We start from the raw sequence: 27724 nt of genomic DNA, 5'->3' as shown, positions 1-27724 counted from the left end.
GTGAATGTTTGAATCCAATTTATGGTTTAATGCAGAGCAAAATTAAGTAATAGAGTATACGTAATAAGAATACAATTTAGATTTAATGGAAATAATTCACGTATTTACAACTTGTTTAACTGCATCTGGATATCAAATATCGATACATGTAATTAAATGATATATGTGATAAGGGCATATTTTTGAAAAATCTTAAGTTTAAAAATCTGTTTAATCCCAAATATCACATATTTACTTTTTTACTTGTGAATCAAAAAGGTACACTTTTTGTTTTAAGTTGTCCTTCCACAAAAAAATGTTTATTATCCATGTTATCATGATATAATTTTTAGAGGTTATAGATACATTTGTCATGGTGTAGTATTCTGCTGATTCAATAGGGTTGTAAGTACATGTATGGTCAGGTTGTCTCGACACAACATGTGTACTTTCATACCAACAATTTTCAGGAATTGTGCTCTTTTTCCAATTTCTGCTTAAGATTTTTTTGTTTTCAGTTTGCTAGTTGCTGTCTATTAACCGGCAATTTAATTCTTCAGATTCAAGGGGTCGTAAGTGTGGTCAGAAGATCTGTCTGTAACATTTATACATTCATATAAACCAATTTCCTGAATTCCACTCGTTTCTCCTGTTCTGGTACGATCTTCTGCATTTTCTCTGACCACATTACTTCGTACTGACCTACAAGGAAACAAATTTGATATGAGGCCAAATCTATTATAGGCTAAATGAAATTTAGATGGATACCTGTGAAAAGGCTAGCTATATATATAGAGAAGTCATGATATGATTACATTGTATTCAATCTCATCCCTAGAGTATGAAGTTTTACAGTTACTGAACATTTCGGTGTAAATTGCTGATAACAAAGCGATAAGTAGGAAAGCATAGTATGCTATTCCAACCTTTATATCTTTTTATTTGACAGATGAATATGCAATACTATATTGGTTATGCCTTGCCAAAATCTGTTTTGATATTAGCGAGTTGTCTTTGATTTCATCCTTTAACACTTTTGCGGTATTAAAAAAAATATTTGAACCATAGAGTTTTAATGAGGTAAGGTCAATGAACCAAGAAGCTTATGTCATTTGGCCTAAATGACAAATAATATAAATAGGTAACTTGTTTATATTATGCAGAATCTATGCTTTGTATTTGAGTCCATATGCTTAATGTATCCAGATGAGAAAATAAATAACCATGCAAGTATAGAGAAAAATGTGATGAAATAAAGGTTCAGCCATGACAATGTCATTCGATGTGTTTGAGCATCACTGCTTTTCAATAAACGTTATACATTGGACACAAACAAACGTTTGTCCTCTCTTAAATTGATTGAATTGAAACCGTACTTTGAAAGTCATTTTTATACACTCTACATGGATTAAAAAAAATCCATAAAATTATGAATAATTGTTATTAAAACATCCAAATAAACTACTTAATATTTCATTCAATTTCAAAACAAGCAATGCATTTTAAAAGACATTTAGTCAAAAATTTAATCTTAAAAAAATGCATCATCTTCGAAAAAGGAAAACAAAAATCGGTGCACAAGGAATATATAAATTTCAGCTTGCGATATTTAGTACCATGCTCATCAACTGAAATGTTTATTTTTTTAGTAAAAACTAATGGTGTCTTTTATAAACCTAAATGTGATACGTATAGAAAAAAAGTACCGTTTTCTTCAAATATTCTTCGGTGCAAAAAGATAAAGATAATTCCCCCTGTTTTTCGTTTCTAACTTACAAGCTTAAATATTTTAAATGTGTATGCTTACCAAATGTATCAGTTGAAATTGGAAAGACACTATATTATAAACCATCTTTTTCATACTGAATTGATATTGATTATTACTTTCGAACACATTCTTTGAATAAAGAAAGTCTGTGATGTAATGTACAACGCACATTTTGCTAATTGATGAAGACAGAACAATGACTAATAGATGCTCTCTAACATTTAAGAAATATAAGGATACTTCTACGTTGAATGCAAACGATATGAACATACTTATATTATAGGACAAGGGGTGGAGTAATTTTGACAATTACATAAAGTAAACTCACGAATAAATATTGTCGGGAAGTCGATTAGATCTATACTTTTGTGTAAATTACTGATTTTCCCTTTTTGGGACTCGGAAATTATTGATTATTTTTTCTATACTTTTAAGCTTTATTTTTTTTGGTTTTTAGGTATTCAGATCCGAAATATCGGGATTACTTTTTTCCGTGTATCACACCCCCAATCTCTATAGCAAACAATGCTGAGGACAAAATGAAACGTAGACATTTTTAAATATTTGTTATTCTTTTAAAACGCACTGTTTTTAAAATTTTCTTATGTCGAACATCATATTGAGTAAGCGAAGTTTTTCTTAAAAAAAATAATAAGATAAAGTCTATGGATAAGAAATTGCCCTTCCATCGACCTTTACGACCTTAAATAAACAAAAATGACAAATACATAGCAGAAAATAATCTAAAAACACGACAAGATGTCAATTACCAATTGGTCATGTAAACTAATATGGCGTACAAAATTATAATCCTGGGGCCGGTTTCACGAAGCTATCCTAAGATATGTCATAAGATATATCTTAGGACATGTCTTATGATCCTCTTATGACTATCCTAGGACATATCTCAGACCTCGTCTCGAAGCTGTCTTAGGATGATCTTAGCTAAGACACCATAAACCTGTCGCAAGTTCTTATATTTTCAAATATAAATGTGATTTACGGGGGAAAAAATTATGTAAATGACGTATGTCTCACCATAAATTATTCTAAACGTATTGATTAATATAATGACATAATTTGCAAGATAAATAAAAAAATTAAAAGTAATTTATATATAAATTATCTTTAAACAATACATCAATATAAATATGATTTTTTTAATGCAAAATTAAGAAAAAGAAAAAAATATAAAATGATGACATATTTTTGGTACAAGTGAGTTGAATTCAATTTCGACTTAATTGGTTATAAAGGTTAAGGGATAAAACCGTGCAATCTTGATATCAATACATCATATTTTCATTGTTGACAAATCATGATAATCCGTCGATCTAACGTTATAAGTAGAAAGAGGAGCATATATAATTAGATGATAATAAGATATTTTTCATAAAATATAAATTAATATAAAAAATGGGTGTTATTTATATAAATAAACGTATAACTATCCTAAGACCATGATAAGACACCTCTCGCGATGTCCTAACTTTATGACCAACTTTGTGAAACCCAATTAGGACTAGGATATGTCGTAAGACCATCCTCAGACATGTCTTAGTCCTAAGACAGCTTCGTGAAACTGGGCCCTGGTACTTTAGATAACTATTGTAGAACTTTCTTTGCTTGATATTTTTGCTGTTTACAGTTTATCTACAATGTCAGGGTTTATTCTCAATCTGTAACATGTGTGATATTCAAGATAATTAACACACACTACACAAATTCTTATTGCAGATCTATTTTTGCTGAATATTATTGCTATTTACATCTCTTTCTATTATGATATTCAAAAGATATAAATAAAACTGACTGACGAATTTAACACTAACAACCCAACAATGGGGCAGATGAATCTTGAATTCTTTAAAACATTGCAATAGGGACTCTGTGGGATTTTTATAGGAGTATTTCATAATTAATATCAATGTTTTATTTGAATGTACCCAATGGCAGAAGAAATTTAACGTACATGGTTATAGAAAATCATTTGACCTTTGACCCCTAGCACACGTCGGACATTGATGACAATACATTTTTTTCTGCCAAAATTTCTTCATCCTGAATGCCAACTGAATATACATGTACAAAAAGTCTTAAAATGTTGATAATTTAGATAAATTTTCTTTAAAACTATTTTTTTTCAGTTTATTTAAGCCTATGTTGTAGTTATCAGCTTTTTCAAATGATAAAAAAAGGAAATAAACAGAGTAGATAACAGTAATGAGATTGCACTTTTTTTAACTTCCGATTTCGGAAACGAAGTACATCATCATTGGGATCGAAATCGGGATGTATGTGTATTTACGTCCAGTAAATCAGGGTTTTCATTTATCGGGTATTAGTATTGTAATAAAGTACCCTCCCAAAGCTTCTGAATTAAATCCCCCAAAAATGTGTTTGATTTTGGCGTTACACTGTGGCGGTGCATGCAGGAGCTGATCCAGTCATTGTATAAAGGTTGGTTCCCAAACTAGGACAAAAAAGGAGGGTGAGAGTTCTAACTATATGTCCCCATTAAAATTCATTAATCGTCCAAAAAGGAGGGGGTTCCAACCTCAGAACCCTCCCCTTGGATCCGCCACTGCGGTGATCACCCATAACACATCTCAAGCTAAATAGCCTAAATATAATCATCATCCTATATTTATTGACATAGTATCTTGGCTACAGACTAGTTCAACAAAAGATGCAGAGTGATGAAGAGTGATAACATGTACAATGCAATATCAAGTAACTGACGAACATTTGTTACCTTCTTTTTTATAGCTCAAACTGGACAACTTATTTATGTTTCGTTTAAGTTTTTGAATAAAGCGCAGTATATGTGCATATATAATCTGTTTTAAACTAGACTATACTAATAAGATACATGACATCTGCATAACAGACACTCAGACTGGGTGCTTTGAGTAGTGCACATCCATCAATCAACGTATTTTCCAAAAATATAAAAACATGTAATGTTATCGGGATTTTGCGATATTGTCAAATAAGGCCCTGGAAATCGATATGGACAAAAGTAAACAAAGGATTTAGGAATTGGACCCCTCTCAACGCCCAACCAAACATGATGGAGCAGGTCTTATTACAGTACAAAAGGAAATAAATATGAATGCAATTTTAAATGGTTTTATATAGTAATATTTTAGGGCCTTTTATAGAAGAGGAGCGAAAGAACATTTCATGTTTTATTATAAACATACATGTGTATTTCAATTTATTAATAGGATTGGATACAAGTTATAACAACTTGAAATAATCCTCTCCAAGTAAGTACAATATACAAAATTTCAAGGTGCAGCAAGTATAAATATAAATCAGTACAATTTAAAAAAATATATACAATAAATATATATTGTTTAAACAGTAACAGTTGAGTACAAGTACACTCTAAGATACAGCAATATAAGTCATAAAAATTGTTTGCATGGCGTATATAACTATGTTTATTTCAAAAAAGGGTTGTGTTTTGTTCAACACTAATTTCGTCTGTTCCAAATATCATATGTTCTATGGAAAAAGCAACTAAGTGTTGAATGTTTTCAAGGAGCTGATTTCTAAAATTAATATAGAGTGAACATTCTAAGAAAAAATGAATCAGTCTTCTAATGGACACCCACATTCATAATTTGGGTCATTTACTAAATTAACTCTGTATAAATCAGCTTTTCAAGAACTATATCTGTGTCGTTATTTTGTATGCAATACATGTTCCATCCTGTTGCCAATGAAATGATATTTAGCTACCAAAAATGAAATATCATTCCGCCGGATTTTGTTTTAAAATGTCAACAATGGACATTTAAATATGAACAGAGATGTCGCATTGGCACCCATACCACATCTTCCTAAATCTATATACAATAGCCATAAGAAGATGTGGTATGAGTGCCAATAAGACGTCGCTCCACCCAAGTCACAATTTGTAAAAGTAAACCATGATAGGTCAAAGTACGGTCTCCAACACGGAGCCTTTGATCACATCGAACAGCAATATATAAAGGCCCGTAAATTACTTATGTAAACCCATTCAAACGGTAAAACCAACGGTATAATCTATATAAAAAACGAGAAACAAGAAACACTAATAAACTACACCAACAAACGACAACTATTGAACATCAGACTCCTGACATATTACAGGTGCAAACAAATGCAGCGTTTTAATAGGTACCAACCTTTACCCTTATAGCTATGGCACTTTCCAAAAGTGAGCATGGTTACAATTAAACCTATTTGGTAGATTAAAAAGGTTAAAGGACGTATTTGTCCCCGTACCGACACTATACAATTGGGGAAAAAAAATTAGGATGCATATGTTTAATAGAATATTTCAAAATTTATTGTTTTATGGTATATACATTATTCGAAATATCCTACTTGATATTAAGCGACTCTTTTATATGTAGTGCTAAATGAACTTCAAGTATATTTTATGATTTTTACCTATACTTATTTCATAAATACATATTTATATCACACCTTCGTCTGATGAGCACGACGGCAACAATAATGCAGATCATGCAAATTATACCAACCGGTACTCCTACAGCAACTCCTAATAAAATAAATTAAAAAAAATTAAATGCTCTTTTATATGCTTAAATGTATATTTTTTTTCAAGATTCCATGCTATTATTGAGTTCAAATCAATTAAAACGTGAACATAGATGTCAAGTGGGTTAATTTGATTTCAACACAGACACTTTTATTCATCTTTGAGTGATATTTTTTTTCATGTATTCATGAACGTAAATCATAAACGAATTGATAGATAATACGTTCGTAGGCTTTTAGTAAGATATTATCGATTTCGATCGTCAAGCATTACGATATTTGCACCGTGTTGATTCTGGAGTGTTTCATAAACTCATCATAGATACCAGGACTAAATTCTGTATATACGCCAGACGCGCGTTTCATCTTCAAAAGACTCATCAGTGACGCAAAAATCAAAACAAATTAAAAAGGCCAAATAAAGTACGAAGTTGAAGAGTACTGAAGACCAAAATTCCTAAAAGTGTTGCAAAATACAGCTCAGGTAAACTATGTTTGAGGTAGAAAAGCCTTGGTATTTCAAAAAATTCAAAATTTTGTAAACAGTTAATTTTAATATAAATATAGCATATCAATGATAACTCATGTCAGTACAAAAAAAATGCTGACTATCGGGCATGTGATACCCTCGGGGAAATAAATCTCCAACAGCAGTGGCATCGACCCAGTGGTTGTAAATAAACTCATCATAGATACCGGGACTAAATTTTGTATATACGCCAGACGCGCGTTTCGTCTACAAAAGACTCATCATTTATTAATACTTAATCGGACTTTAGGTTTATCTCAAAATAGAACGGTATTCGATAGAAGTCACAATTCATTAAATAAATGTAATATAACGCATACCTATGGTTGGAAATCCTAATTTCACTGAGCTCAATTTATTCAAAGAAGGATTCGTAACACCTTCCGCTGGTATGCCGGTACCTATGGAAAACAATATACAATTAGTTATAATAGTTTACATAGAACGGTTAAATGTGTGAGTATGGTTGAAATGTAAGATTATAACAATGCAATCGAGTGATTGAAGATAATTTGGAAATGTTATAGACAAGAAAATCAATACAAACGACGAAAAGACGGATCAATAATTATTCAATAAACCACCAGACAGACTAAGCAATACGAAACCAACAAATCATTAAAAACACTCTGAAATTCCGGAAGAAATTTGAGCAGGCCATGCTGTACTAGCGATACATGGCATCTCGCTTATGATTTGTAGCTTTCTACTGTAGGTGTAACAGTAAATCAATTTTTCAACGTTGCTATATATATTTATTGACTTTAAATATTGGCACTGGTTGCTTGTAATTTAATTCCTCATAATAGTTCAGTTAATACACATTATTGTACCTTGACTGCACACGGCACCGGCTACGGTAGTCTTATTACAACCGCTTTCGTCTTCTGTAGTATTGCATTCTAACAAACTGTATTCATGTCCATCACAATGCATGGAATAAGGAAGAGTCGGTATATCTAACAATTTGTCAACAAATGTAGCATTTCCTATCCATGTGCTGTTAAGAGATTTACAAAGTACTCCAGCATCATTGTTATCCCATTTTAAACTACACAGGTACATCTTCCGGTTGAGTGAGTGTTGGTATATTTCTACTCGGTGATTGTCATCAAGATTCAGAACAGCTTGCTGGTCACCTTAGACAAAACACAATAATAGTGTTCAGGTAAAAATGTCTTAGACACATTTTCATTCCCTAGTTTAACGTAAAAATAAAAACAAACGGAAGCAAATACTTCCAAATTCTTCCAGTAAATAATATTTTCCCTAAAATATTGTCTTCGAAATAAGTTGGGATATCTTTCACCATTTGTTTTGCCTTTATTTATCACATTATTTTGCATAGTGGTATCCATAACTGCGAATAAAGAGTTGTTAACGCAATAAATGAGTTATGCTTAAATAGTTCATCCTTTGTTCGCTGTTGAAAAAATATCTACCGTTCTACCGGCTTGCATACCCATGTCTACATAATTATCCCCTTGTGTGGCTTGCATTTAATGTACATTTATGCCTATAATATATGTATTGTGGTATACATATGATTAATTCGTTTTTTTGTTATTTGTTTCTGGTAAGTTCTATTTATTGGTGTGTATGTTATAGGTTTTTTCTAAATTTAGACATTCTGTAAAATGCCTAAGTTTTCAGGCAATTAAAAAAATACCTAAACGTGACAAGCATTATATAAAATGACTACAAATACCTAGTCATTTTGTAAAATGACTGAAATTTTGTGGCAAAATTCCACAAATTCCCTGTTGAGTTTCAGGCAATTAGTAGGAGGAAGATGTCCTTGAGATGCATATATATGTGACAAAAGTGGACAAAAAATATCTTGCAAAAAGTAACTTATGGGTGGTTAGAATTAACTGATTCTCCATGATATGTTCTTTTCAGTGAAATTGCGTTAAGTATGTACTCACTTTGTATGTCGGGTTCCCATAGTGAAATAATGATTAGTTTGTCAAAATAGAAGAAGAATAAATTGTTCTGTCCAAAGAATAAAATTTGCAATCGAAATTTTAGAAAATCTAGATTCAAAACAGTAAAGTGAAATTTAGAAGTAGAGAAAAAAATCATTTTCAATTGACTGATTGCTGTTTGTTTTTTTCGCTTTAGTGGCAAATATGTCATGCATTTTTTAGACGTGAATAATTTGGTCATAACGTGAAGAAAGTGTTGATTAAAAGTGCAATATCTCCTTAAGGGGTTGATTGACAATTGAATTAATTGTTGATATGACTTTGCTGAACATTATTGCTGTTTATTTCTCCCTCTTTATTATAGTATTCAAGATAATAACTAGAAACTGCAAAATTTCTATAAATTACCAGTTCAGGGGCAGCAATTCAATAACGAGTTGCCGATCGTCTGAAAATGTCAGGGATGATAGATCTTAACCCGAGGAACTTGTTAACCCTCATATCAGATTTGCTCTAAGTGAATTATATTTAGAGATATATTAAGGCAAAAACTTTATTTTACCCCTATGTTCCATTTATAGCCATGTTGGCTATTTTGTTTGGCAATCGGGGATTAATAGGACATATTTTTTTAACAAGATACTCTAATGATGATTGTGGCGAAGTTTGGTCAAATTTGACTGAGTAGTTCCATATGAGAACAAGTTTATGAAAGTTAACAGACGAAGACAGACGACGGCCTCTAAGTAATGAGAAAAGCTCACTTGGCCCGCTTTGGCTAAGAGAGCTAGGCATTGACAAAGAAAAGAAAAAAAAACAGTTCTTTGACAGGAACGTCTCCCGCTTTAGAGGGATCTGCTTCACTTCGTTCAAAGCTATAAGTCAAAAGATGCAAATTGAATCATGATGATATACCTTGATTTTTTTGGGGAACATATATGAAAAAGACAATATGCATGTGTGACGTGTGTGCTTATTGCGAACCTAATGTTGTCTATCGTTAGGTATTTTATCAGTAGAGGTAACTAAAGAGCCGAAAGTGTGGACATCCAGATTTCTCCAAATGTGGTTGGATTACTAATTCAGAATTTACGCCAAAAAATATATTTGCAAAAAATCAGAAGAAATATTGTGTACAGTTCTGTCATCCAAACATTTTGAGAAATTAAAAATAATGTGAAGTTCTGTATTTGTGTGAATTGGAATATTTCAGTAAAATATATTCTTGATTATTTTAGCTCTTGTATTTTTAATTCAGTAATAATCATCAATAAAACTGCTCTGGTGTTTAAATATTTTTTTTTTTCTTAACATTTCATTCCATAAAATAATTTCATGCATTTTGTGAAATGCCTATCAATTTTTCCAAGCATTTTGTAAAATGCTTAGAAAATTTAGTCATTATGTATAATGAATGAATCTTGCAGGCATTTTAGAAGATGCCTAAAGTTTTCAGGCATTTTATATAACAAAATGCATGAATTTAGAAAAAGCCTGCAACATATATATACTGCTATATGGAAGATATACTGAATTTCTTCTATTCATATAAAATATTCTTAAAGGTTTCATCAATCAAAAAAAGATGACTAGCAACTTACCTTCAGTGACAGTATATGAAGTGGATATAGTAGTCATATCAATTGCATGATCTGAATAAGAAAATAACAAAAAGCAAAACGATGGTTATTTGCTCTTCATAAAATGATAGAAGAACGTAAAAAAAGTAAGGGATATAGAGAACAGAATACTGAAAATACAAAAAAAAAACTAGAGGAGGAGGAAGGCAAATTAGGAAAGTTTCTTTTAAAAAAAATGGCTAAAATTTTTTTAATATGGGAATTTCAACTAAAGATGAAGAACTGGATCTTCCTTCACTGTATTGGATATCTAAACTACATAATTGTCCTTACAAACAATGGTATATTTCTGGGCCTTCAAAGTACTCTACGAAACCTTTTTTCGAAATTAATAAAATAAATTTATCGGTTATCAAAGACGGGCTTCAAAGTTATTGTGAAACTGCAAACTCTAGAGATGACATGAATCAGATGTGGATACTAACCAAATTCAAAGATATTTTTCAGTACATACAATCTGAGACTCTTTCATCTTGCAATAGTATTAAAGCATTATGAAGTATCTACTACACTTTACCCAAGTATATCCTATTCAATACTAAAAGACAAATTGTATAGCGTTGTTTTATAAAAAAAGAATGCCCAATGTAGATACAAGTATCTTGTCTTTGAGAGAGATAAATCCTACTTTGTAAAAAAAAATCAATCTGATTCAAACATTTTTTTTTCTTCTCGAAAACTGACATTATCAAGATGTTTTATTTCTTAATTGACAACATATTTGTTACGTTTAGATGTAAACCAACTTTGCTCCTCTTCCTGTCGATTTGTTTCTTTTTTTATGAGGCTTACTTCATACGAAAACTTCAAAGTAAGAAATAAAAGAAGTTCGCAATATCTTTCAATTTTACTTTCCGTCCGTCCTATAGTTGATGTTCTCTCACAAAATAATTCAAAAATGTGTTCATTGTTCCCCTGATAGATGATCGTTGCTTACAAGGAAGCCTTTAAACCAAGAGTTCCAAATGGTGAAATTGAAATAATCTCTTAGTAAATTTTACGGACCCCATCTTCAGTAGATTAATCGTTACGGAATATCTGTTTCAAAGACGATTTCGGATATGATCCTTATGTTCACTTTCCACGAATGTGACCTACCGAATTAGACTATTTACCGGGTTTGTTATAACAAGAGCACCATGACGTGTGTCACATGTGTGTATGCTTACCCTTCAGGAGTATCTGATTTCACCCCATGTTTTTGTGGGCTTTGTGTAGCCTAGTCTTTAGTTGTATATGTTGTGTCTTATGTTGTGTCTTGTGTTCTGTTTTTTTTAGCCATGGCGTTGTAAGTTTGTTTTTTTATCTATAAATTTGAACTTCATTTTACTAGGTTTAAAATAATTGGGATGTAACTTGTTTTTAAATCTTAATAAGGAGCCTGTAATTTATTGTTTGTCGTTGGTTTATGCGTTACATATTGTTTTTCGTAATTTTTTTTACATAAATAAGGCCGTTAGTTTTCTCGTTTGAATTGTTTTACATTGTCTTATCAAAGCCTTTTATAGCTGACTATGCGGTATGGGCTTTACTCATTGGTGTGGGCTGTATGGTGACCTATGGTTGTTAATGTTTGTGTCATTGTGTTTTTTTGTGGATAGTTGTCTCATTGGAAATCATACCACATCTTCTTTTTTATATATTAGCCGATAATTCTGAATTTCTGGAAGCTGATCAATAATTTCCGTATTAAGTTGTTTTCGAGTTTAAGCTTAATGCCCGCGTCACACTGTCCCGATTTTTATATACGATGGACACCCGAATGCGAAAATTGTAAGTTCGTACGAAGTTGGTCCCGGTCTCGTTAAAATACCAAAAAGTGACTGAAGCAAGTACGATGAATAACGGAGTCTATACGATGGTGCCGAAATTATATACGATAGCAAAAGATGGACATACAAAGGTTAAACGAAGACGGGTATTTTAGCTTCATGTCTTAGCCGAAGCCTACACGATGGATCACGAAGGCTACACGATGGATTAAGATGATGGCGCGATGGCTATACGATGTCTAAGAAATAGCATAATACACAGGAAATTGTTTGCTCATTTTTTTACCTGCTGGTTCTAAAGACAATATTAAAGGCAGTTCCAGTTACTGAATGTTTTGGTTGATTTCTAAAAAAATAGTTTATGTATCAAATATGCATATTCAATTAACAATTTTTGCATGTTTCATATACAAATATAGTGTCCATATTTGTCCCCAATATGTTACATACGAGGGGATGCCACGCTCGGCATTGCCTTGTTTGAACTGTAAAATGTGTGCACTAGTCTGAATAATCACCCATAATTATGCCCATGTTTACTGATCTATCTTAAAGGTAAAGTATTGGGTTCGTTGATCCCTTTTATTCAAAATGAGCTCTTTCCAGGAGGTTATCATAATAATATAAACAAAAGGAAGGATATGGGGAAAGCATCAAATGCGGAAAAATATGACCATAGAAAACAAAATGGTTATGGAGTAAACATTCATGTGACAACACCTCAGACGATACATAAAACATCAGAATAATGAAGAAAAAGTTTGTTTCCCTAAATACGTGTACCTGCAGTGTTGGTGTACGAGGCGCGTTTATGATTTGTTACGAAAAATTGACAAAAATTTATATTTTACTTGTAGAAGTAAATCCTGAGCCTGTAATAGCTGCTCTTCTTGTTCCATTCGAATTAATAGAAACAACGCTATCTGTAACGCTTTCTTGTTTTCATAGAATTATATGATATGAGCTCCATGTTTTTGAACGCCTTTCTTAACTGTCGTATTAAACTGACAAGTGCATATCGCGCATGGCACTTAAAATGTATTTTAGCGCAAAAATTAACTAACATTTAGCTGGATTTATTGCCGTCGTAGTTCCATCTTGTCGCCTTCGTACTTTTAATCGATGGCAACACGACGGGATTACGAGGTCTTCACGAAGTCGTGTTGCCATCGTGAGACCTTCGGGTAGCTTCGTGATTCACTCGTGTTGACATCCTAATGTCAAAACTGCCCGATGGAAACGATGGAAAAACGAATGCAATACGATGTTCAACGATGCATTCCCGGTGACATTACGATGTCGATGGTTATACGAACTCAATACGAATCCTCGACATCGGACGCAACTTCGGGGATTGTTTAACATGTTTAAAAATTAAGAACCCTTCCCGAAGTTGTCCCCGAAGGCTAGAAAAATTGGCCGAAGGTTCTACTATGGTTAAAGATGGCACTACGAAAAGCCCGATCTGGATACGATCAGTCCCTATTTTGAAAATTTACATAATCGTGTTGCCATCGGCGTAAAAATCGGGACAGTGTGACGCGGGCATTAACAAGATTGAATACGAAATTGAAATATAATATAACCTGACGATGTGCCTAGTATGCTTTCTGTAACCTCAGGATCGGATGTACCTACAAAAAATTACATTGGGTAATTTTTACAATGTCATTTCAACAAGGAATGGAAAAATACAAATGATACCAATAAACACAAATCCGTTAAACAAGACAAAGGATTTTAGTAAACTACACATACTAGTAATAAAAAATAAAAATAATAATGAAAAGTTATCTACCTATTCATTGGCATGATATTTCATTAATGTGAACAAGAGTTATTTCATTCATTTTAAAATATCGTTATGTGTATTGAAACTATTGTTGGATAAACAAGACAGCAATATTGCAACACAAAAACTATAAGACAGTTGTAGATCTTTGATGTAAGTTAGATTCATTGAAAGACTAAATTTGTTTTTAAATAATCAACATATTGCGGCATAGTAAGTTTGATTTTTTTTTTATATATTTCTCAAGATTATAATGGTAGTGTTTTGAATGTGTCTAGGCGTGTATTCAATACAACATAACATTTTGCTCACTTTTACAATAATAGTCAATATTGGCGTATCTTTTATGAAAAAGACACGAGTCTGTAGCTGTATCTTGTGTACAGAAGCGTTTGCCATCACATAACTTATCAAGACGATCTTTGGCACAGTCTTTGGTCAATTCATCACACATTCCTGTATAACTGTAGGATATTACGTCTTCAATTCGTATTTTACCGGAAGAACACTTTACTTCTGCTAACGAATTTCCACAGGTATCTGTGTAACCAAAATGTTTATTCCACCACAATTTGACTAAAGACACAAAAAGCACTCATCAATTCAATACATGACATGATATTATCAACAATTATTGATCCTATAATATTTGTTTATACATTCTTGTCATCACATTTTTTAGTGGCAGTTTACATCTTTTTTAGATATATATATATATAAGAAGATGTCGTTTGAATGCCAATAAAACAATTCTTTCATTCAAATCAAAATTATTTGTAAAAAATTTGTAAAAGTAAACCAATATAGGTCAAAGTACGGTCTTCAACAAGAAGCCTTAGCTAAAACCGAACAGCAAGCTATATATAAATGGCCCCGAAAATGACATTTGTAAAACCATTCAAACAGGAACACCAACGGTCTAATCTTTATAAAAACCGAGAAATCAACAAACGCCAACTACTGAACATCAGATTCCTGACTTAGGACAGGTGAAAACAAATGCAGCAGGTCCATACGTTTTAAGAGGTGCCAACCATTGCCTTTTTCTGAAACAATAGTGTCACAGTAAAAAAAAATGACACATTATACAAAATCTATTGAAATGGTTTAATTCAATCAAAAGACATATTAACACAAGTGAACATATAGTCCCGAATGAATTTGATCTATGACACAATATAAATACAAAAAAAAATACCCCACAAAATTGAACAAAATGGCCCTTAATAGAATAATCTAGGCAAGTAAATGTGTATGTATTTCCTCACATTGAAAGTTTTGAAGTTTATTGAATGGTAAATAAATGTGATTGATTATCCAAACGTTTGCATGTTTGAATTTTTAGGAAAAAACAAAATTGAAAATTGAAAATTAAAATGGGGAATGTGTCAAATAGACAACAACCTGACGAATTAAAGCCACCAATGGGTCTTCAATACAGAGAGAAAATTCCGCACCCACAGGTTTTATTTAGCTGGCCACTAATCAAAATGATGTATTAGTTATAAGTGAAAATGGACGTAATACTAAATTCCGAAATATATAAACAGAAACTGAAAGTAAAAACCATACAAGACTATTACAGGCCAGAGGTTTTAGAATAAATGTGTTTTTTATCGATGCAAAGACCTTATAGTGAATCAATATTAAAGTCAAAATATGCCATTTTTAATTATCGTAACTATATCTCTTCTTAATAAGTCGGTTTGAATGTTTTGTAAGCTTTGGAGGTGAATGTTGACATTTTTGTGCTTTGTAAAGAACTTTACCATATAAGATTGGATGTGAAATACCTGAATGTATAGGATGTATGCATGTTGATTAAAATTTACGAGTGATAATATAAATGTGTTCAGTTTACTTAAGTTTACTTAAGGTGGTACCTAAAACTACAGGGAGATAAGTCTGTAAAGTCAGCCTAACTATTTAATTACGTTGCGTTGTTAAGGGAATATCTAGCTTCTCAATGATCAAAATAAGTGTTTGTCAAACTGCTATATAACTTTTGTAATTTTTCCGATAAAATAGTTGGGTCAATTTTTTTTTTAGATTTTTATATTTTTGTCAAAGGGTCAAAGTTAATACTTTGTAAAAATATTAAGGAAAATTAAACGAGCCAAATTATTTTTGGTACCACTTTAAGTTTTTGATCTTTCATATTTATGATTTGGAGCGCCAGTCTTTTATTATTTTTTGGACAGAGAATGGTTGTATTCTATAAGTGATATTAATATGTTAATATTTTGAAGTGGATCATCACTATATATATTTCCTCACATTGATTGTACTTTTCCAAAATGTAGATTTTACCATCATGATTCTTTTTTGTCACATGTATGATATAAAAGCATGGTAAGGGTAACCGTATTTTTTTCAACAACTTGTTCTGACAAATAAGCCATTTGACAGATCTTCAATAGAAAAAAAAACAAGTTCAAGGAAAGGAAAAGTATACGATATAACTTTAAAATAAATATGAGAAGATAGGTTTTATAATATGTTTAAAATTAAAATAAAATCGAAAAAAAAGTTGTGTCATCGAGCATGTTTTTCTTGCTTCCTTATAAAATATGTACTAAAAGAGTGATATCCCCTTATATGGCTTAGTTCAAAACTTGAATCAAATAACAAAATAATATTTGGAACTTGTTAAACAGTATTTATAATGCAATAAATAATGCTGTTTTTTTAAACTGTCTCAAAATTTCAGATGTATGCCATTAACATGAATAACTAAAGAGTGATGTCCCTTTGTAAATGGACGTGTGAGTTTTTGTGCAGCGGAAAATTAATTTAAACTCCTTATATTTGATATTTCTGGTGCCAATTTTTTCAAGATTTTCATATATTTGTTCTTCAAAAGGATTTAGAAAACAAAGAAAATGACATTTTGCACAGTATATGCATAATTTGACTTTGTTTATGTGTCCTGTTGTGACATCCTGATTTCAACTCACTGAAAAATGTCGAGGGTAAGCAGACAATTATCCATACATTTTTACACCAAAGGTTTCAAAGGGATAAAACACGATGAAATTCTAACAGAAATAAGTAAACAAATCCATATAAACAATGTTGGATCTATACAAATTACAGAAAAAGAATGTATTGTGTCTCTTAAAGACGTAGAGTCAAAAGATACGTTGGTAGTAAATGGTATAACATTAAGGAACAGGTCAATTAACTTTTTTGATGTAGAAAAGTCAATAACACATATGCATGTTACCATAAAAGATGCTCCGTACGAGCTTGACGATCGTTATATTGTTGCACAAATGATTCGATTTGGTCAAATTGTTCCCGGCTCTGTTAAAAGAGGTTATATTAAAGGGACCGAAATAGAAAATGGGGCACGGTATATCGATATATTGAACTGTGAGCCTGTTCTTCCTCTCAGAACTAGCCTAGGCCGCTTTGAAGTTCGCTTATTTGCTGACAATAACCGTACACCATGCTTTCATTGTAAGTTGATCGGTCATTCCTCGTATCAATGTAAAGATCGTCCAAAAATTATGAATGAGCGAAGGTGCTATAACTGTGCTGCTATTGGTCATTTAGCTAATGTTTGTCCAAATGAACCGTATTGCTCTTACTGCAACATAGATGGGCATCCTAGACCAGACTGCGAAAGTTTTAAGCAAGACCAAGAAAACCAAGGTTACAGTAAGCAAGGTCCTGAAATAATTGAGGGTAGACAAGAAACTAAGTTAGATGCACATTCAGATACACACTCAGTTTGTGATAACGACACCTTTTCCGAAAGTGGGAAAAATGACACTACCGATACACTAAATGTCCTTATTGGCGCGTCCAATTGTACAAGACTCGGCGAAACTGATGAAAACTTATTGAATGCTTCAAAATCAGGTGCAAATTTTGAAAATTTCACACAAATTTTAGACATTGCTGTTCAGAAAACTGATAGTTTCAAAGTTGATAAGGTTGCTATTTGTCTTGGTACAAATGATATAAGTAAACATAAGGAAGACAGTGACCAAATAAATTTACTTGTGACAAAAGCAGTGGCTCAAGTGAAATCCGCCTATCCAGAGTCGCATGTTGGTCTTTGTAGCATCATACCACGTAAAGGTAACAGTGCGCAAATAAACAGATTAAACCAATCGGCAACAAGCGTAAACAAGTTTATTAGAAAACTGTGCGCTCGCGAGGACAATATAGATTATGTTGATTTAGAGAAACTGTTCTATAAAAATGGAACAATCATCAGATCTTTGTTTGACAAAGCTGACAACAGCGGTGTGCATATAAGCACCGAAGGTGCACTAAGTATTAACAGAAAACTTGACGATTTCTTTCATTATCCGAAACTGTGCGTACAAGAACAACACACACCAATGGACCCAAAACGAAAGAGAAGTGACGGAACAACAACACCTTCCTCCGCGGATAGAATGAGCAAACGTTTCAATACTGAACCGAAAAAAGCTTAACTCAAAATATGTCAAATCAAACTGTATTATGTTCATAAGAAAACAAAAACCTAAAATAAAAAAAAAATGCATGTATGAGTTTTTAAAATTTGTAAATATGTCCACTACTTTTAAACATCATATTTGTATATTGTTTCTATTGATTGTAGACTGTAGTTTTTATTTCATATACCATATGTATAAAAATAACTGTTTCAGGAAAGGTGAGCAGTATAAAGTCAAATTATTGAATATTTATGATAGGTTGTTATGTTTAACCAAATACGGTAATGCAAACAAATTATATGTGATATGTAGTGTATATAGTGTACATGTATGTGTTAAAGATTTCGTAAAGGTAATTACTATTCATGAAGTCAAAAATCCATTGTTTGGAAACAAAATTAAAGATAATCACTTGTCGTTAAACGTTACATCAGAAGTAAACAAAATTACCTTTTCAAACTTCTACAATGAGTATAAAAATAGCATCAATAAACGTAAATGGATTAAGAAATGTTAAAAAACGTACATTAGTTTTTAATTGGATTGTTTCACAAAACATAGATCTTGTCTGTTTACAAGAAACGCATTGTACACAGGACCAAACTTGGCTTTGGAGCAAAGAATGGAAAGAATATGGGGGTGGTGAAAGTTTTTGGAATTGTGGTACAAACGAATCGAGAGGTGTGGGAATTTTATTAAAAAAAGATTTAACGCTTAGCTTTGATATCTCAAGGATAGATGATAAAGGTAGAATGCAAATTGGTGAATTTAAAACTAACAGTGCGGTTTACCATATTTTTAATTTGTACACCCCAAATAAGGGTTCTGAAAGGAAACATTTTTTTGAAAACCTGAAAAACTTTAAAAATGACTTGTATTCAGATGATGGAACGGATCATTATAATATTTTTTTAGGAGATTTTAATTGTGCGTTAGATAGAAAGTTAGATAGGTCCCCTTCACACCAAAATGATGATACAGGCTTAAACGAGTTGAAAAATCTTCTATTGAATTTTGATTTATATGATATATGGCGATCTAAATTTCCAATAAATAGACGGTATAGTTTTCAAAGAGGCAATTCAAAATCACGAATAGATTATATTTTTTGTACGAAATCCCTTAGCTGCAAAATTTTAAACACACGTATAATCACATTTCCATTTAGTGATCATGAAATAGTCACTTCAAAAATAAAATTAGATGACATTGAAAGAGGACCGGGAATGTGGATCATGAATCTAAATACAATTAAGACTGATGAATTTTCAAATGCATTTAAAACGTTTTGGGAAAATTGGGTTAAAAGCAAGAACCGATACAATAGCATTCAAAATTGGTGGGATGTTACAAAATCAAAAATTAGATTTTTGACCATGGAAATTAGTCAAAAACTAAACCGTTTATCAAAACAAAATAATGTCATTGCTTTAGAAAAACAGCTTGAAAAATTGAAACTTCAATTAAACGAATCAAATAAATCATGTGACAAAATTTTAGAATTAGAAAATAAAATTAAGGAATATTATACTAAAAAAACAGTCTCCGCAAAAATTAGATCAAGAACTAAATGGGCAGAAGACGGGGAGAAGTCGACAAAATACTTTTTTAATTTAGAAAAGAAAAATGGGCAGAATAAACTATGGCAACGTGTAAAAACAGAAAACGGTGAGTATAAATGTGACATTGATTCAATCTTAAATGACAAATAAAATTTTATACTAAACTTTTTGCTACGGAAGGATGGGACAAAACAGCGGGCGAACAACTTTGTCAATTTATTGTAGACAAGGTAAGTAAGGAAGATCAAGAGATGTTAGATAGAGATATAAATATATCTGAAGTAGAAAAGGTACTGAAATTACTTAAACAAAACAAATCACCTGGCGAAGATGGTATAATATCAGAATTTTATGTTTTATACTGGGATATAATACAAGACGATTTCTTTAGTTTACTACAAGAAATTTTTAATGATACTATATTGAGTAACTCTCAACATAAGGGGGTCTTAACCTTATTACATAAAGGAGGGGAAAGGGAAAATATCAAAAATTGGAGACCACTAACGTTACTAAATTGTGATTATAAAATTATTGCAAAGATTCTATCTGAAAGACTTAAAATAGTATTGCCTAAATTATTCATACCGATCAGAAGGGGTTTGTTAAAGGTAGAAATATAAGCGAGGCTAACCGAATGATTCAGGACATTATAGAATATATTGACAACGAAGATGAAGAAGGAATTATATTATTTTTGGATCAACAAAAAGCGTTTGATAGGGTTGAATGGGAATGGATAGATTTTGTATTGGAGAAATTTGAATTTGGCGGGAAATTTAGAGCATGGATAAAAATGCTATTATACAATGCTACAACGTGTATCAAAACTAATGGGTTTGTATCAAGATACTTTTCTATTACTCGCTCCGCTAGGCAAGGGTGTCCAATAGCGCCTCTCTTGTATATCATACAAGCTGAACCCATGGCATGTGCGATAAGGGGTGACATTAAAATCGAAGGATTAAAATTACCAGGAGGGGGAGGGAACTTTATAGAAACCAAATTATGCATGTTTGCAGATGACACCCAGGTATTTAATAAAAATGAAAAATCTGTAGAAAATACTTTTAAAATATTGTCCTTATACGAAAAAGCTTCGGGTTCTAAAATAAACTTTGACAAAACAAAAGGCTTACTATTAGGGGCTTCTAAAAGAAAACGATTTAAATTTGATAAAATCAAATGGATCACAGGCAATGTTAAAACATTAGGGGTTTGCCATGGTTATGCAATAGATGACGATGATATTTGGAGAAAAATAATAGAAAAAGTAAAAAATTGTACGCATGTATGGAAAAGTAGGAAGCTTACATTTAAAGGTAAAACACTTATAGTAAAAAATATGATACTTTCTCTTTGTTCTTACATTTGTACGAGATCGAAATACGAGGAATGCCGGATAAATACACTAAAGAGCTAAATAATATAATTTGGAACTTTATATGGGACGGAAAAGTGAACCAGGTAGATAGAAATGTCTGTTGTTTGGACGAAATAAAAGGGGGGATGGGAATGGTAAGTATAGATACGTTTATAAAAAGTAAACAAACAAAACTTGTATATCGTTTAATTCATGATCCATTGGAAAGCTGGAATGCGATCGGTAAGTATTGGCTTCGGACATTTGACGAAAAATATAATGATGCTTTTTTGTATGTAAATGTTCAAGTTTAAATGGTTTAGATATGAACCAACTACCACAAATTTATCAGAAAATTATAAACACGTGGTCAGGATTTATTCAAAATGTCGAAATACCTCCATATAAAAGTGCTATTTTAAATATGAGGATATTTGGAAACTCTTCTATTCGTTTCAAAAATAAGCCATTGTTCTACTCTTCTTTTTTAAAAAGCGGTATCACAACTATCAAGGACATTTGGAATTTAGAAACTACGGATTTCATTAGCTGTAATGAAATTTATAGGAAGCTGATTGATCGGAGAAATTGTATTTCCGAATTTTCAAAAATAAAAACAGGCAATTCCAAAAGATTTCGTGCAAATTTTGAAATCTTGCGGAAACCAGAATTTGCATTATGAAAGTAAATTAAACATATCAAATGACCTAGAGATCATTAACTTAAACAACCAAAAAATCAAACCAGCGAAGTTAAAACTCAATTATATTCGTACGGTTTTAAATAAAGATGTATCTCCAAAATGTCGAATTAAGTGGGAGGAAATATTTGGAACAAATATACCTTGGGAAAATATGTGGTCGGAATTAAAATATTTGAAAATTGAAAATAAAGTAAAAGAATTCCAATGGAAATCCATGCACAATATTTTATATACTGAAGAAAGATTAAAAAAAATGAAGATATCAAATGGAAAATGCCACATTTGTCAAAATGACAATAATATAGAAACCCTGCAACATTTATTTTTCAGTTGTAGTACATCACAGTTAATTTTAAAAAACCTCCAAGAAATACTTATCAAATCAAAAATAGGAATAAATAATCCTTTTGGTGAAAAGGAGGTTCTATTGGGCAAAAATACGGGAGAACCAAAAGATGATAATTTTTTAAAAATAATTATCATATATTTTAAATGGACACTATGGAAAATTAGGAATTCAATAAAATTTAACATAACGCCTAAAACACCACAAGATATTTATAAAATTTGGAAACACAACTTGAAATATAATATAAAATTTGTTCTTCTTTTGAAAGGCGTTGATACCATTGATAAGACAAAATTGGAGGCTGTCATAATGAAAATTTAGACATTTTATATAGTAAAATATAGCTTGAGTCAAAGTACATTTTTTATGGTTTATAGCATTAGAATAGTGATTGTATATAAGAAAATATGACAAAAAAGTAATAGCCTATCATGGTTATTTTAGTAAATGCACATATTCTATGTGGGTTATTTACTTACTATTTTGAAATTAAAGTATAGATCTGTTAGATGCTTCTAACATTATATGGATATAATTTTTTTTTACACCAAATGTAAATCCAAGGTTAAAAGTGGACTACTTTTTTATTGCCTTCTATTTCCCCTGGATAGATGGTTTCACTTTGTAAACAGGGACCCTTAGTCTGATCCTGGACGACTAAGGTAATTGTTCACAGGAAATATTTAGGAATAAAACGTTTATATGTCTTAAAAAAACAACAACATGAATAACTAATAGGTCGAGTGTATACTGCTGTGTTACAATACAAAATGGCGCTTTACAATTGATATATTTAATTGAAAGTGCTACTCACTGCACATTAAGAATGGTGAACAAATTAGTTTATAAACCTCACATAATGTTCACGTACTTGTGTAATTCATGAACGTATTGCCTTTTATATTTATATCTAATTATAATTAGTTATATATTTTTTGAAGTGCACTATATAAAAAATATATATATTTGACTGACAACATCAGTTTAATTTATTTGAATTAACAACGAACGATTATACGAATATATGTTGATGGTATATTTTACCTTTAGCCTAAACTGAAAGAAAAGTGACAGATATATTTTAAAACCACGTAAATTGTAGCACAATTGATAACAATTGGTTAACACTGGTTCATGTGGTTACATTCAAAATTTGCATGACCACAATGCTCAAATTAACAATATTGCAGTTCCCCATGGCCAGTTACAGTATTTTTGTTATTTTGTAATGTTTTCATATCAATAACATGCGAACCTGTAAAAAGCTTTCATTTAATTGCACGAATATACATAAAGTTTTTCATTTACCTTTGATTTGGTTTACTCATAATTATGCTTAACAGATGATATGTTTGATTAATGTATGTTGACAAACAAAATTCAGAGATATTAGAAAGTATCAATGTTTCTTGAGATATAGCGTAGAATTATACATTGAGTTTTTTTTAAACTAATGTATTATTATTGGTGATTAGATGACTTTCATTTGTTGTGGTTTTGGTTAATTTGTAATATAGTTGTTTCGTTTACATAAACTTGTCTACTTCATCTATGCATTATAGTTCTATAGATTATATAAAACGAACTAAACATTTAAAATTGTGTAATACTTACTATCACATTTAAATTTGACTTGTAAGCGTCTTGGTGGAGGTTTGCAATTTTTATTTGACAAAATTTCGACTGGAAGTGTACAATTATTTTGTCCAAGACAATGTTCGTTGAAATAATTATCTATATTGGAATGACATATGCGATTGTTGTTTGCATCCTGGCATGGAGATTCACCATATGTGATCGACTTCAAACTAAATGTGTTGTTTTCAGGACAGGATATTATCTTGAATCTTTGTTCAGAGTTTTCACATAAAGTTTCCCTTGACGGTTCTACAAAAAAAAATCATAAAATCATATAAGTATGCGTAAACGCAAACTGTTAGGTGTATTTTATTTATTTGTTTAAAATTGATATTTCAGATCATCTACGCCGAATTTGTATTATTTTTCTATCGGTGGGTAGCGTGCGTTTGCGTTTCTTTTAAATATTTTTTCGTAAGAGTCTTCGTCCAGTCGATATTTCAAATTACATATATTTTTTCATCTTTAATAGAACAGTGTTTAAGCATATTGGTGTTAATGCTCTGATGCGATACGTGTACTACCCTTGAAGTTTTTATTTATCATTTTATTATTTTTATAATGTTTGTCTTTCTTTTAAATTTCCGGAAATGAGATCGATTTCGGGTGAGGAATATTTCCGTAAAAAACTGTTATTGTATGCATGACCAAATAAGATAAGTAATGTCCGTCTAGTGTTATTATCAAACTAATAATTGAATATGTGTAACGTATATGTTGCAAACTATTGATGGATAAGGCACATGAATAAAATCGCCGGTGGAATGTAAAACTAACTCAAAATTCACGAATATAGTATAGAAAAAGAATTTAAAAAATAGGGAAAGTGTCTACTAGTAGACAATTCATTGAAATGCTGCAAATGTAAACAGATATTAAAATATAATTGTTATTGTTATTGTAAACTAAACTAGTTGTTTAACAAAGATTTCTTACTCCTTGGGGCAACGGCAATAAACATTGCTGTTTCAGTTTAGACTGTTCCTTAATTATTTATTTTCTATTCTGTTCTTGTAAACCAAATAGTGTATGTAATGTGTTATTTGAATCATTGAAAACTAAAATATGTTCTTGTTAGTTTGATATTTACACAAATGTTTAAGAACTATTCTGATTAAAATTTGTACTATTTCCGGTGGGTCCTTTTTACCATGACCTTTTCGGTAATGCTCCATCTTACAAAGTCTATGTAATTCTTATTGTTAAGAATTCCGAGTAAACCTCGGTGAAAAGAGCCATCATAAACTTGTAGTGCGATGAGGGTTTTTTGCTTAGTTTTTATGGCCTTAAGGTGGTTTCCCAACACTTGCAGTAAAATTAAGTTTTGTCAAAGTGCTTACTTCGACCCTTTAACAAAAATAGAAAAAAATCCAGAAAATTAAAGAAGCTTAATATTCCTTTTACAGCACAACGTAATTAAAACATTTAGCTGATATCAAATAGTTATTTCTCTGAAGTGTTAGGTACCACCTAATTAATTGATGAAGAAGTGCAAAACAATCGCTGTCCCTTTGCTTTTTTGTGTTTTTTGCTGCGCAGGTAATGATTTTGTGTTATGGACAAATGACAGATGGATACCTTACATACTTTGTTTTTCTATGTTTAATTCGTACATGTGTATCCTTTTCTTATTTATAAAAATCAAAGCAAATTACAGTATACCTTTGCACGGAAATGTAAAAAAAAAAAGAAATCAGCAACGATTGAAGGAAAAGGAAATTAGCATACATTGACTACAATGCAATTGGCCTTTTTTGTAATTTTAGTGTTCATAACCAATGTAACCGTTCGCTTATCTTTAGAAAATGGAATAAAACTTACCAATCAATTAAAAATTTCACAAAATTCTAAGCGTTATTGCCGTTTGTAATATAACTACCTAGCAAACTTCATAGAACAGGTCGTCTTAAACAGTGCCACAGTTCATTAAGATTTACGAATGCATACTTGTAAGACGAAAATAATATCAAGACGCATCGATTATCACTTGTATGAACGAACCACATTAGACATGTTAGAATTGAAAGTAAATCACGCTGTATCATGTACTATATATACAAATGAAGAAAAGTATTGCAACACCAAATTGAAATTAAAATTTAAAAAAACACTCTTTATTTTTTTGTGATTAAATTGGGTAAAATAGAACTAGTTAAACATTTTTTAAGTATCATCTAAGTTTAATCAATAATTATCGATTCGATAAGTTTTTATCTGCACATGCAGCTACTGTACTCGTAAAAAGCAAAACATATGTTTTTATCCTCATTGTTTTCAACACTTTAAATAGCAAATTTTTTAAAGTTATGTGATTGACACCTTGTAATGGGCCCTAGATAACTCTTAACTTAACTTTGTATCAGCATGAGAGAAGCAGGGATGTCACTGTAACAACCGCACGTATTGTTGATCATCATCATTCCTCTATAAGTCGTTTTGAGGATAACAACCGTGCAATAAAAGATCTTCCGAGATAAAGAAGATCCCCGTTACCATTTGCTTGGGAAAATCAAGCATAATGAAGGTTGGTCAGAAGGAAACTCATTGCATACAATACAATCATAAAAAGAGAGTGGTGGGCATACATGAGCATTTAAAAAAGAACTGTTCAAGATCGACTCATCGCTATTGGTTATCGGGCGATAAGACCATTTCGGCGACCTTTGATTACGAACAGACACACAGTTTTCTGTATCCAATGTAGCATGTGTACTGCAGATCTCGCCAAAGTTGGAAATTAGCATCGTGGAGGAAGATCCATTGTTCCAATGGAATTCGGTTTATCTTCCTTTGCCCGATAGTAGCCCGGATTTGAACCATATCAAGCATATTTGGGACACTATTAGGTGGGGAGTGCGCGAAAGGACACCCCAGTTCAAACACATCATGAAATAAACTATGCCCTTCATCAGAAATAGTTGCTGCTACCCTAGCAACACTTGCAAATTAGTCGATCTATGGCAGGAATCAGAAGACGTTAAGATGCACTTATGCGTTTAAATGAAAACTGCGCATAAGTACTTATTCTTTGGCGTAAAATGATCTAACATGATGAGCACAGTCATCTGACGACTAATTTTGAAATTTCTGACATTGTAAAGTTCGACTACAGTAATAGTTGTAAAATGCATTTGTTTGTACAAAGAACACTTCATTTTGTTATTAAAATTGTGGTTACACAAATATTTTTTTTCAAACATGTTTTATCGTTTGAATGCCAATGTTATCATAAACCAAGGATTTGTATAGTTAGACTAACTATACAAATCCTTGCATAAACTATGTTTCAATGATATTATACACATATTTTATTATATTTAATAAAAATAAGAGGCTGGTTTTTCAAGTTTAAAAAAATCAAGGTGTAGCAATACTTTTTTCTATGTGTATAAATAGACTGTAGATAGTTAGAAAGGATTTTTTTTTAATAATAACTTTGTACAAAGCTTCATGTTTGAGTATATGCTAAATTAATAAAATGACACAATAATGACCATTTCATATTAACATGATTATTATGGTAATAGTTTGATTACCAATATGACTCACCTATGACTTTTGTTAAAAATAAAATTCCACATACAAAGTATATCTGTATTTTAAACATCTTGACAACAGGTATATAGATAGAGTGTCAACCAGGAAGATTTAAGTATCTAGACATGTATGTGTACGGGAAGTAAAAACTTAACTATGAAACAAAAA

The 27724-nt window shown here is 31.4% G+C and overlaps 1 protein-coding gene across 1 annotated transcript; it reads right to left on the bottom strand.

Moving 5' to 3' along the window:
* Positions 1-32: 32 nt before the first annotated feature.
* LOC134728253 (uncharacterized) lies at positions 33-27681 on the bottom strand. The gene is made up of 9 exons (XM_063592794.1): positions 27569-27681; positions 23996-24268; positions 14281-14544; positions 13763-13810; positions 10366-10416; positions 7670-7975; positions 7157-7237; positions 6233-6308; positions 33-681 (listed from the first exon to the last, which is right to left on the bottom strand). The coding sequence occupies exons 1-9, from the start codon at positions 27624-27626 to the stop codon at positions 528-530; spliced, it is 1311 nt and encodes a 436-aa protein (XP_063448864.1). The 5' UTR covers positions 27627-27681; the 3' UTR covers positions 33-527.
* Between the last annotated feature and the right edge of the window lie 43 nt (positions 27682-27724).

Source organism: Mytilus trossulus, chromosome 8 (assembly GCF_036588685.1).
Source record: "Mytilus trossulus isolate FHL-02 chromosome 8, PNRI_Mtr1.1.1.hap1, whole genome shotgun sequence".
Taxonomy (NCBI): domain Eukaryota; kingdom Metazoa; phylum Mollusca; class Bivalvia; order Mytilida; family Mytilidae; genus Mytilus; species Mytilus trossulus.
The sequence above is the reverse complement of the archived record's forward strand: the minus strand, read 5'-3'. Positions and strand labels throughout refer to the sequence as shown.

Coding starts and splice junctions, on each gene's coding strand:
- LOC134728253 (XM_063592794.1), bottom strand. CDS start 27,626: ATGTTTAAAATACAGATATACTTTGTATGTGGAATTTTATTTTTAACA. Junction 6,309..7,156: donor ATTAGGATTTCCAACCATAG/GTATGCGTTATA, acceptor TTATTTTATTAG/GAGTTGCTGTAGGAGTACCG. Junction 682..6,232: donor GTCGTGCTCATCAGACGAAG/GTGTGATATAAA, acceptor GTTTCCTTGTAG/GTCAGTACGAAGTAATGTGG.